At 42.1% G+C, this 13,554-nt stretch overlaps 1 protein-coding gene across 1 annotated transcript in view; it reads right to left on the bottom strand.

The window, feature by feature from the left end:
- LOC117732540 (neural-cadherin-like) overlaps window positions 1–13,554 on the bottom strand; it is a 75,845-nt gene that overhangs the window by 13,728 nt on the left and 48,563 nt on the right. The window contains 10 exon segments of the mRNA XM_034535549.1: window positions 801–924; window positions 2,730–2,857; window positions 3,021–3,148; window positions 4,919–5,133; window positions 7,162–7,439; window positions 7,942–8,171; window positions 9,000–9,184; window positions 9,969–10,062; window positions 10,798–12,406; window positions 12,897–13,180. Coding sequence (XP_034391440.1) covers window positions 801–924; window positions 2,730–2,857; window positions 3,021–3,148; window positions 4,919–5,133; window positions 7,162–7,439; window positions 7,942–8,171; window positions 9,000–9,184; window positions 9,969–10,062; window positions 10,798–12,406; window positions 12,897–13,180 — 3,275 coding nt within the window.

The raw sequence follows: 13,554 nt of genomic DNA, 5'->3' as shown, positions 1-13,554 counted from the left end.
CATAGAAAGTATTATTGAAAGATAAGCAAAATAATGCCACAAGATACTTAAGTTGTAATCAAATCATCAACAAATGCACTTCAGAAGGGGATTCTTTGTTTGTAGCAGCATGACAAAGAGGTTATTGGTTTGGCGCAGAACACACATAAGTGTGTGAAGCCTTTCAGCGCTACAACAGAAGTGTACTTGACTTACAACACAGTACTTGTAAGTTGTATCGATATTGTATTTCCATTGTATTCTCTATTCCACAACGTTTCGGAGAGAAATACTGTACTTCTTAGTTCACGAAATTTGTTTACAGCTTCAGTTATATTGCAGATTAATATTTTACATTCAAAACAAGGATCACATTACAAAGTACGTATTGTTCTAGATTTAACTATTGAGCTCTATATAGAGCGGCTAATTTTAGCTGAACAATATAACAATGCTGTTACATTTACGCATTAATTTGAATAATCCAATAATGTAAAACACAATAACATAATATTGACAGGTACCAATCTGCTGCTTAGAGAGGAATTTGCATTTGAGACTATAGTATATATTTTGGTGACTTCTGTATCTTTACACGCGCTATGGAGAACTTCTTTTATTAGAAGGTCCCGGTCTCGTGTGAGTGCACGAGAATGTGTGCACGCTTTCTTTTTTTGTATCATTATTGGCAACTGTGTTGACGTATACACAGCGCAATAAAAGGTATAGGAGTTAAACACCGAGCCTGCAGCACCAATGTATCCTTCCATCTATCGCGTCAATGTGTGTATTCAATGAACCCGCCCTGTTCCACACAGTACCTTGCTGTCCACAAGTAGGTTCCTTATGCATCCAGTGTAATGTTTGTGCTGCAGCTGTGGGTATTCATAGGATATGTTATTGTTGACCCCTCCAAGCTGCAATACTTGACTTCCATTCAGATACCTGGGAAAGAAAAGCAACTCTCAATATGCAAGTATACACAGAGGAGAAGAAAAGGAAACAGCCCCATATAAATGGTCATGGTTCAAATTCAAAACACACCTCTCAATATAAAGAAAAACAGAATACAAGCATATGAGCTGTCAATGTTTAGATTCATGGTTTCATTATTTTCCTGCTCAGGCTGTCATCACTGTCACTGCTCTCTGACAATAAATATGACATCTTATTCTTGTTCTTTTTCCATTCTTTTTTTTTTCCATTATACTTTTATAAATAAAAGCAAAACGCGTAAATTACATTTGACCGAAACGATGAAAACACAAACTGATTCAGCACAGCAACTCTCTGCTAATGTCACATTCGCTGTTTAATGACATAACTATTTGTACCACCTAAAACTCAAATACAGCAATCAGAGTTTAAGTTATTAAAATGAATATGTGGCAACATCCTGATATAATTATAACAATCATAAATTCACAGCTTTAATTATACAACAAAACCAATGATCACATGTGCCTGTCCAAGCTCAACTCTGGGGGAAACACAGCCAGAAAAATGGAATTAACATTTTAAGAAGTACATCTGAGGATTTCACCAACAGTTTCTTCCCTCCAGAGAGATATTGAACATAGTGAGCCTAAAACAGTCTGACTCAGTATCTGATTAGATTTCATGAAATGATTTCATGCATGCACAAACACCTTTATAGACACTATTTAATTGAACATGTATCTAAAAGACGTGTGTTGAATAATATATCAGAGATAGGAACATTATTCTTTTTTATGTGAAAGAGTGATGTTAAGAGAACATTAGCGGTTTTAAAAAAAAGTTTGTAAAATGTTACTTATAGGGAACATCAGGGAACCATAAAAATGCTCCAACTGGCTTTTGTTAGATCCCTTTTAGCTGAAACAATAAATCAATAAATTAAATAGTAAACAAAAAATGTATATGCATGTAAAATACCAAACATTATCTGCCCTGAGCTCCTTATATTTGAGGATTTGCTGCTTTGTCTGTTCTATATAAGGCATCTGGGCGGTAGGAACATTTTGTCACTGTTTTATTTACATCTTATGAACTGAACTATTAATTTAGTTAATCAGAAAACATATCAATGAATTAATCAATAATGAAAATAATCATTAGGACTTAATTAAATGTAATTTTTTTTGTACAGTCCCACCACTACTGTAGCTTTCAGTCCCAAATAGACAATTCTCAGCTACAACTGTGTGGGTGATGTTCTGTAAATGTATGTAAGTTCTGCTCAAAATAAGCACAATTATATCACTAAAGCCTCTACATGAATATCCTTTATATTCAGTACAAGCAGTATACATAACTATCTAGAAACATTGACCGTATTCTTAATTCTTCATTTTTACCACCTTGCAAACTGCTGCCTCTGTGACTACTAATGCTGCACTCGGTGTAGGATTATCCCGATGGGGACATGTGGTGCTAAGACACTTTTCCCTATGGGCCAAGCATCCTTTTAGATTTAAAAACAGTGAAGGGAACAAGACCTCAGAAGATTAACAGATTGCAACCACAGGAAATCCCCAGAAGGACCTCTGGAGAATGTTACATCGTTGGCTACTTCCACCATAAACACAGAGGGGTTTTCACAAAAAAGCGTAGCCACATGTATTTATTCATGTCTACATGTTCATGTATATGTCATGGAATAATTATTTATTCCATAATATAGTACTTTTTGTCTCCCTTTAGACCAGAAGAACCACCTGGTTGGTATTTTGTGCAGTGTTGGTCAGACTTTTAATCATTGCTCTTACTTGTCTCGGTTGGGTGTGACCCCGCGGATTTCACAGGATGAGCGGTCCTCTGTCACTGCCCATGAGTCCACGCCTTCTGTCTCCATGATAATTGCACTGGAACATCGATCGAGAGTGAAGCGCACTTCCTTTAAATTGAGGGAGAGTGAAGAGAGGTCATAGCTGCAGCAAATATGGACGTGTGACTACATGATAGCCAGCCTCTCTACAAATTACAGCACCTATTTTACTCTGACATCTCTTTACACAGGGAGGAAGAGAGAACAACATGTAAAGATTTTCTTCTCTTACTTTACTGTTGCTCCTCACATCAAGGCGATGCCAGCGTCTGTCAGTCACCCCAACGTTATTTGTTAACTGGAGGACCAGGGTTCCAGAACCATGATTAATTTTCAGGCTAGGCGTACCACCAATCAATTCTGAGGAAAAAGAAAGTTCAGAAGTAAAATAAAGATTGTACTTTTACCTGAATGAAACGTCTTCAACTCAAACTAGAAGTTGTATGCCTCCGCCAACCAGTCAAGTTGCAGTTTACATCCATGTCTGTCCAAAATGTCATCATTTTCAGATTGACCTTGACCTTTGACAACCAATTTTGAATCAGTTCATCCTTGAGTCCAAGTGGATGTTTGTGACAGATGTAATGAATTTCCCTCAAGGTATTCCTGAGATATCCCGTTCATGAGGATGGAATGGACCTGAGGACTTGGTGACCTTGACTGTTGACCATCAAAATCCATTCAGTTCTTCTTTGTGAAGTCTTTTAAGTGGATGTTTCTGCCCAAATTTTAAGAAATCCCCTCAAGGCGTTCCAGGGATATCACGTTCACGATATTTGTATGAATAACCCCAAAACATAAAGCCTCTGGCTACAGCTGTTAGTGACGTGGAGGCATTAAAAGGCTCTCAGAGATTTGTAGAAAAAAGAGCTTCTGACTAAATGTACCAACAAGGTCAAGAAAAAAACTGTGATGAAATGTATTGGAAAGAAAGAAAAAAATGTCAAGATGCGACTATTTCATATCGGCCCAAGGGACATATGAAAGCTACTCAGAACAAACATACACTATAAACAAAAAAAGAGAATGAAAATACAAAATAGCACGATGCTAACACCTGCTCTCCAGAAAGAAAATGATGGAAAATAGTGACACATGGTTTCAAAATAGGAGATATAAATGAATTAAAAGGTCGGTTCACACAAATTATTGTTCACGAGGAGCCCTGTGAATTATTCAGTAATGTTGATGTTATTTCTGAAATGAGATGTTGCTGCAGAACCTTTTCAAATCTCATTTTAAAATGATGTGAGCCTATCAAATGAGTTAACCTTCATTTTATTGGTAGAAATCTGATTTAAAAATCTGAAATCTGAGACAGGATCTAAAAAAAAAAAGAAGAAAAAAAAAGATTGATATTTGTGGTGAACCAGCGGTTAAAGTTGGCCTTATTTTAGAAATAAAATAATTGAAGGCCGAACCGGAGACCCTAAATAAATATGTATAAGTGGGTGATTGTGTGTTTGCAACAGCGACTGAGCCCCTTCATAAGTCCAGTGAAGCCCAAAATACATCATTAACATTTATCGTTATCCTTTGCCAGTAAATGTATTACTTTTGCTATTTAGTATATTTACCACTACCGATAGTACCAATAAGTAACGTAAGTCATCACAATGCACGTTAGGTTGCACTTAAATATTAGTCCTATGCAATCGAATTTCCATTTATAAATATACTGAAAGTATGAATCCTACGTAGCAATCACTGTACCTATTCAGTTTGATAAAATCTGTACTACTTTCCTTCACCTGGAGGTTCGAGTCTTCGTGTCAGCAAGAATAAACCTTGCCGGTGTGATCTTGACTGAGACACTGAATATCTACGAGCCAAGGTCTTTTCAGGAGCTGAACCACTGTTGTGGACTATTGCATGTGGCCCACAACAACGTATTGCATTCACATTAAACAGTTAAACTGGGTTTTCTGTATAGCAGCACATAAAGTACTTGCTGTGTAATTTGGTAGAGTGAGTTCTCATATCCCTCAGCAGTACACTAACGGACAGAATTTGGCTCATATATCTGATTACCTTCCACTGAGTAATTAAACACAGAAAATTAAGTTTAAAATTGTAGTGCAATAACGGCCCACAGGTCCATTGGCAGGCATCTAATAATCCAGACTTTACCTATAGCCATGTAGTCCTCACTGTCCCCAGGCAGCAGAATGGCCGACGGGCCCGCATACAGTAGCAGTCCATCGTCTTTCTCAGTCATGAACTCCAGTGAAAGATGGCTATCAAAGCATGGCTTTATGGGGGGAAACCAGGCATAGCCGTTGCCAAGGAAACTAAGCCTTGTCTGCTGACATTCTGGCCCCTCGAGCTGCGGGGGGCAGTGGCACCTGTAGCACCGAGAAGGGAGACAAAAAAGAACTGTGAGGAAAATCAATGCGAAAGACAGGGAAAGAAACAATCAGTGTCGTTCATGTTTTGTGGTCTGTGAAATCTTCACACTGTCCAATCTCTGGGTCTGAGCGTGGTGACTTTTCTGTGGTGGACGTGACACTCTTGTTGATTCACACAGGAAGGGGCTTTGACGACTTTCCACACACAGCTAAAAAAAGTGCTCTCATCAATCAATTGTTTGCATTCGCAACAAAGCCCTGAATATTCAGTTCTACCTTAAATCAATTAGCTATGAACACAACATTACTCCAGTCTATTCTTCATCTATCTTGGCTGCCCAGGTTGAACCCTCCAGAGAACGCTCCTGCTCGGCACGTCGCATCTTCTTTGTTAGCAGATAATTAATTCTATTTCTCTCTCTTTTCTATGCACCGTGCCGTCACTGATTTCCTGGACTTTTTCTCACTTATCCCCACCCGCCCCCTTCTCATTCTTAAGGTATTACACGCTTTGGTTGATATCTGTGCAATTGCCTCTTCTTGTACTTATCTACTTTGATTAGAGCTCGAGTGTTAGGGATCACTGCTCCAGCAGAAACTGGAAATTAAACGTTTTTTCATGCCTATCTTCAACGTGTTTGTGTGTGAGACCGTAATGGTACATTTTAATAACCATACAAAAATGCCATAAAGGAATAGATACATAGAGTGATAAGAAAAATAAAAAAAGGCACCGGTTGATCACTCCTATCTCCTGAAATGTAGGCATGTAGAAAAGCTGGCTTTGCTGATAATGTCATAGCCATCTATTTCCATGCAATGTCTGAGGAAGTCTGTGTGTACTGAGGCTGTTAGGGGCTATTTCTCCCCATCACTGTTTATTCTGCAGCGGAGGAACACATGTCAGGAATACTGATCCATAGACGCAGCGAAAGGGACAGCTTAGACGGAGTGTAGCCTTATGCATACATATGCACATGGCGTGCGCAGCACCTCACTCTTTCACCTCTCTTTCCTGTGACTCATGAGAGCAAAGCCAATCCAAATCAAGAAGTGCAGGGCATGTTTTTCTCACTTCTGACAATATATGATCAGCTGCCGTCTGAGGTTGCCTGTTAAGCTCCGTCGACAGAGGATAGAGGCACAAATTGGATTCTTTATGGTTGTAGTGCATTCATATGGGGGCACATACAGCTCATATGGGGAGATAGTCTTCTTACAGAACAAGGGCTTCTCGCAGCAGTGTCCAGTTTAGCTGCAGTAGAGACAATTTAAAAAATAAAGTAAAAAAAGAGAGATTTCTGTTCACTGTTACATGAACTTGCATGCATGCATGTAAATGGCATTAAAGGAGATTTTGAGAAGTTGTGAGCATAGAGGGGGGCCAGAGTACTAATCCTCTTGCCCTATATTTCTTTAATCTGGGCATTAGAATGTGCATGAAATGAACTGCATGGTGTTTCTTCTGCGATAGACTCCCACAGAGACCTATACACTTGAAGTCGAAGGCCTTTATATTGACTACACACATTTACAAATATTTAGGGTTAATAGGGTTAATATTCAAAGTTCTGGCTGATGAACTTGATACAAAAGCTGTGTTCATTATTTACTGTCAAGTTCTGCAAAACACAGCAGGCCAGCATTTAAAATGTTCAATATCAGACTATAAATCTAAAGGCCTAATTTATTAATCTGGCCACTCAGAGTTCAGGTTGGTATACACATACATGCACATTGCTGTATTCCAAATAGCCCAAAGCCTTTTGAAAAAAACCTGCTACTCTATATTCAGCCAACAACACAGCAAAGCAGCTCAAGCAACTTCGGTCAAGTTGCAGGTGAAGGAGATTTTTTTCTCACAAGAGGGGCTGTTAGTAATTCTGGTCCTAGCAAGATGACACTCTTACACTAAGCCTGACAGGACTAGATAGAATAGTGCAGCACCTCCCATTCCTTTTTCCTATCTTTTGAGTGCCTCTTCCAACTGCAGTCGCCACGAACGCCTGCAGACATGCCTCTCACCTGTATCCACTCTGGGTGTCCACGCAGGTCCCTCCATTAAGGCAGGGGCTAATGGGGTAAGAGGAGCAGGGCTGGTGGGTCGTTTCCCTGGCAGCACAGCCACACACAGCCGAGGACGTCACCTTCACTGACACCAGGGATAAGGCACCTGAGTCTACTAGGGTTGGCGTGTCACTGATGCTTAGCTGTGTGGAGCAGCCGCCGGTTGTCTTGCAGTCGGTGCGCACACACTCATCTACCTGCACCTGGCTCACATTCGCACGCAGCAGTGACTGCAGCTGCGGAGAGCCAGAGAAGGGGAGAAGGGGAGAAGGGAGACAAACACAGCAATTACAATAATTGTCAGTGAAGATACAAGGATTTGTATCTCCAATGTGGTTGAGCGCACAGTGATATACATTTGGAGGGTTAAAAGACTTCACACGCAATTCAAAAGAGAAAGGCCGGGCCTAATCTACATAAATGCTTTTATTCTTCTATAACTGGTTGATTTTTAAAAGGAGTAAGACATCAAATTAGGAATGACTGAGGGATTTAATTATGCTCATTCAACACATGGATGACAGAAAGAAGCATAAAAAAAGGAAAGGAGACAAAGAGAAGAATTGAATGGGAGAGACATGACAGGGCCAGGCAGTAAACGGACAGGAAGTTGGTGTGAAAATAAAAGGGCAGATAAAGAGCCCCGTTATCTCTCCCACTCAAGCTCCCAAGTGTATCACTTGATATATGAGCATTGATCTCTATCTATCAGACACAATGGTGTATATATATATATACCTTCTTTTTATGTGCGGTGAGGACAGAATGCAGTTTCTCAGGGCGCAGGTAGCCGTTGTCAGTGAGCACATAGAAATGGATGTCCACGGTTCTCTCCTCCCTGTCTGCTATGCTGAAAATGTTGATGCACCCCGGTCTGACAGACAAGGTTTCAGACAGGAAGTCCCAGAACGTCTCCAGCCGACTCTTCCCCTCGACGTGAGAGTCGATAAATCCTCTCGCTGTTACGCCTTCAGGAGACAAAGAGAGAACTACTGACTGGTCGATGACAACTACGGAGTTGATCAAAGTGTTGCTTATTCCATAGGCACAAGTCTTACATCTCCGGCTATTGATCCACTTCCTCACTGAATCATCCATAAGAATAATAAGTTGTGATGCAGTCAAGTAAAAATCTTTTATTTCTTCACTGAGATAAAGTCAGGGTCCTGCAGAGCTGCCTTGTACAAAATATTGTAATGACCGGGAAATCAATCACATTTGTGGTGCCACCTTCCAATAATATCTGGAGAATGTTAGTAGTCATCTTTAATCTCCAAAAATGATAATGACTTGGAGTCAGAGGCATCCATAATAGCTGCCGAATGGCTTTTTAAATGTCAAGGGCTTTACCTGACACTTCCAAATTGACCTTTACAACTCTCATTTGCTCTGAGAGACTGACAGAAAAATGAACACTCTAACATAAACTTCAGGGTGTAAAAGAATAGGACGAAGAAGGAAACTATTACCAGCAAGCAGTGTGAAATATTGCTTTACAATGCTTAGAACTGTTAAATAATGCGAGTGTTAAAATGTCTACTGACAGCCTATTATTTGTGCGTTAACTGGATTGACAACCTGATAATCAGTCAATGAAAAGTACCAATTTATTCACGACTGTGGCAGATGCTGTCTCTTTCAACATCAGCTTCAAAAAAGAATAGAACAACAACGGCAACAAAGAACCAGCTTTCTTTTTTGTGGAGGAGGATTGAGACTGGGAATCCAACTGAAAAACTGTTATAGACAATATCGTGTTATGCCATGAGGTAAGTCAGTGTTTTTGCTAACGTTACCGGTCAGACGCAGCGAGGCGGACAACAGGATGGACTTTTCCTCCAGCTCTCTGACATGAACTCTGACCCCTGAGAACACGTCGGGCCACACCCCATCAGACACACCGACCCTCAACCAGTAGCTGCCTGCTGGAGTGTTCGGCTTGACGGTCAGCACTCCTGAGCTCTGGTTCAGGCTGAAGTATCTGAGAAAAGCAGAGGAGCTGTTAAGTAGAAAAGGACGGCTTCAGAGATAGATGAAAGAAAGAGGGAGAAAAATGAGACAAGTGGCTTCTGAGCTCTTGTTCAGAAGAAAAGTACCTGACAGACAGGCAAGTAGAGAATTGTTCAGGGTACCTAGGTTTACTCAAGCAGGAAGTTAATGCAAATTCATGTTGAGAAAAAAACAGAAAGGCTGAAAAAGAAAAAACGGCCAAGAAGAAGAAGAAGAAGAAGAAAGAAAATACATTCTTTGTTTCCAAAAGAGCTTCATAGTTGTCATGGTAACTGTCAGAATTTGTTATATGAATAAAACAAATGTGCAATTGGTATTTCTTATCTGATCTTGAAGGTGTGAATACTAAATAGCTGCCCAAGGAACCAGATGGAGTCAAACAGCGTTTGTATGGTCTGTTTCATCTCGGGAACACCACACAGGTGGACCGAGATAGTTTGTTTGAATCTGATTGCATTTTCCAGAATGGCAATCACTGTTGACGCTACTATTAGAGTCCCTTTTGGAAAGTGTAGCTCATATTAGATGCCAGGGAATTGGATTCAAGATTAGAAGAAGTACCTGTTATCACTGAAGGAGGCCTTGATACAGAAATACAGCCTCAATAGTCCACATCCTCTATATTTTTCAACCTCTACAATGTTGGCAGTTCTTCTAGTACTGTTTTGCTTTAGCACTTGTACTTGTGCTGCACATTTGGAGATCAGCATGTTTTCAGAGAAAATAATGATATGCATTTAACAGAGAGCTCTTACTTGGCTGCGCTTGTCTCCAGAGTGTAGGTCTTGTTGTCCCAGTCATCAGGATCTGGGGCATACACCTTCCCCAGTGCCGCATTTGCCATCCTTCCTGTTCAAGGTAAACACACACACATGCACACATTGATTCAGTCCGGACAGAATCTGCTGATGCGAACACTTATCTTGTCGTCCCTCTCTTCTCCTTATCTTGCATTCTTGTGTTCTTTTCTACTTATTATGCTCATAACTGTGGAGGCCCAGTGCTGGAATGAATAGGCTTTCAGTGCTCCACTTCAGAGAGCTTGGAGCTTAAGGAAGCACGGCTATCTCTGTATGGATTATGTTATTATCAACCTGCAGTGCCAGAGTACTGGAGCTGGGTAAACAATGGCAGCCTGTATGAGTCACGGTTTTCCTGTTTTCCACAATTACCAAAACTGCTATGTAGTGTGCGATCAAAACATTAACAAGCCAACATATCTAACCACCTTACCTGGATGGTAAAAAAAAAAACTACAAAAAAGAATAATGATGATTCTCATCATAATGTGGTGCTCAGATGAGCTTTAGGCATAGGGTTGCCGAGGGAGGGACGTGCTGAGGGCTTGAGAAAGGATTTGACAACGATATTACCATAACAAAACACTGCTGGAATGTAAAAGGTAAAAGAAAGAGTGCAATTATGAATTCCAGACTACACCGAGCAGGTATGGGAATGAAAACTTTACCATTCAGCTGTAGCCTCAGTTTCCCATCTTCATTCAAATATGTGCCTGCAGTGAAAAGCTCTGTAGCGAAAGCAAGGGGCAAAGAAAAGTGAAATGAGGGGAAGCCAGCAACTCACCCTTGCGGGTATGCACATACACATCTTTCTCTCCTGGCTGATGGGCGTTATCATTCTGGTCGCCAATGGTGATAGTAAGAGTGTTAGTGGCTGTCATTGGTGGATCGCCGCTGTCAATCATAATCACCGGCAAGTGGAACTCGCTCTGCCTTTCCCTGTCGAATCTCCGCAGGGCAGTGAGCGTGGCAGAACCGTTCCCGTGATCCTGCAGGTGGAAGTGGATGGAGTACAGCGAGGGCAGGGAGAGAGAGAAAGGCGGCCCGTGCTCCGAGGAGTCTCTGTCCACAACATAGAGCAGAGTCGAGCTCCGGTTGAGCCAGACCACTTGAGGTGCTGGACTGTTCTCCCACAGCACCGGAGTGTAGGCCGTCTCCAACTCTGGCCCGTTGTCATTCATGTCGAGCAGCGGCAAGTGGACCGTGACACTGCCAGTCAGTGCCGGGGTACCCCGATCTGTCGCCATAACAACCACCTCGTAACTCGCCACTGTCTCCCTATCCAGCGGCGTGGCAACTGTGACCACGCCGGCTCGGCTGACTGTAAAATGTTCATATGGGTCAGATTGAGGGAAAATGCTGTACAAAATGTCCCCATTCAGTCCTGAGTCGGAGTCACTGGCCACGACCTGAATGATGCTGGTTCCTACAGGTACGTCCTCGGGCAAAGGGGAGAGCAGGTGGGAGCTTGGTGTAAACACGGGAGCATTGTCATTCACATCCTCCACCAGAACTTGACAGTGGATGAGGCTGGAGAAGTCAGAGTCCTCCACCTTGATGGTGAGGTTGAACCACTGCTCCACTGGCTTCTCAAAATCCAGCTTTTTCTTCAGTCTCAGAGTACCCGTCTGCTCCAGTCTGTGGCTAACCATGTAGAATCGTTGCTCTGCGTCTCCTGCCACCACACTGAAGGCCAACTGGCCGTACATGCCTGCGTCAGGGTCCACAGCGCTCAGCTCCAGGATAGGAGCATCTTCATTAGTGCTCTCAAGCACACGAGCACCACACTGGTCCTCTCTAAACTTAGGCACATGGTCGTTGATGTCTGTTACGGCTACAGTGGCAGTAGCTGTACCTATCATACCCCCGCCGTCTCGGGCCTCCACGACCAGCCGGTGGCTGTCAGCAAACTCTCGGTCGAGACCCTCTGCTGCCACAGATACAGTGCCGGTGCTGGAGTCAATCGTGAAAAGTTCTGCATTGTTTGCCCTGTGCACATTCTCTGTAATCCAGTATGTGAGGATTGCGTTCTGACCTACGGCTGCATCGTCAACGTCTACCGCTGTCATTTCCACAACAAATGTTCCAGGAGGAGAGTTCTCCGCAACGCTACTGTGGCAATTATCAGGTGCACACGTAAAGGCAGGGGCATTGTCATTGATGTCCCACACGTTAATAATAACATCCGTGAAGCCAGTTAGTCCTTCGCCCTCTTCGTCCGTTGCCATGACAACAAAACGCCAGACAGCACGCTCCTCTCGGTCCATGGTGCGCTGGGCATACATCTCCCCTGTGATGTCGTTGATCATGAAATGTGACTCGGCCCCCTGGCCATGAATGGAATACCGTATGGCGCCCTGGTCTGCATCTTTGTCTGGGTCAGTAGCTGTCACCTGCAGAGATGAAGACAACTTCTGAAGAAAACGGATACTCATTCATCCAGTCAAACCCAAATTGCTACTTTATCTTATCTCTTTTCAGACATCACTCAGGTCTTTTTGGCTTTTTTAGACAGCCAATTTAAGTGTTTTCCTGACCACCTAAATTAATGCAATGCACTCTGATCAGGCATGTGTCTTGCAACTCAGGGTGGGTCTGACGGCCTTATTGGTAAAATTCATCATACAAGATCGCTCACTACTGTCTCTCTAACTTAATGGAATGATAATTATAATATTTTAAAATACAGTAGTGTTTAAACACAAAAAGACTTGCAGTAGATACACTGAAATAACAATCAATTGTAAGCAATACTCAGCTGCCACATACAGCTACACTGACAGAAGCTGTCAAGATAAATACATAAATCTATTGATTGAAGAGATTGATGAACAAGAAACTGCAGCGTAAAACCTCTTAGCAGTAATCATCTCAGCAGCTCACCTGTAGTACAAACACAGGTGACCCATCAAGCTCCTCCGTGATCGATCCATAATACTCATTCATGGAGAACACCGGTGCCTCGTCGTTCTTGTTAACCACAGTAACCACCACGGCTGCATAGTCTTCCCACTTCCCGTCGGATGCGAGGACGAGTAGCTTGTATCTCTTCTGCTGCTCGTAGTCCAGTGGTTGCGCAATGAAGATCGTCCCCACCTCTGGCTCGATGTCAAAAACGCCACCTTTGTTGCCCGATGTAATCTGGTAGCGCAGCTTGGCATTGGCTCCTGTGGCAGGAATTACAAAATGCGTGACTGGGAATGTGAAATCACTGAAGTCACTGCATTCTGCTAATAAGGTAACTGGAATCTGAAGACATTTTAAGATGGTAGTAGGCAGCTGCTGAATAAATCAGTATTGTCCCTTTTATTTTTTTAAGCGGGAGCACTATTATTCTAGCAATAACAGAACTAAGTAACCACAAGAGTATTACACCTCATTTCCTCCAAGACCTAAGCATTAGTAGGTTTTCATGTATCCCTTTCTTGTTTTGATTACTTAATTAAATGGTAACGTTGTACCTCGTCTCCTCGGCTTTAATCAGATACTAATTAAAAAAAGACTGCCGAAAAAAGTAAAAGGGAGCAGCGTGAGAGTAAAA

The sequence above is a fragment of the Cyclopterus lumpus genome, chromosome 6 (genome assembly GCF_009769545.1).
Source record: "Cyclopterus lumpus isolate fCycLum1 chromosome 6, fCycLum1.pri, whole genome shotgun sequence".
NCBI classification, from domain to species: Eukaryota; Metazoa; Chordata; class Actinopteri; order Perciformes; family Cyclopteridae; genus Cyclopterus; species Cyclopterus lumpus.
This window is presented reverse-complemented; position numbering and strand designations above follow the sequence as displayed.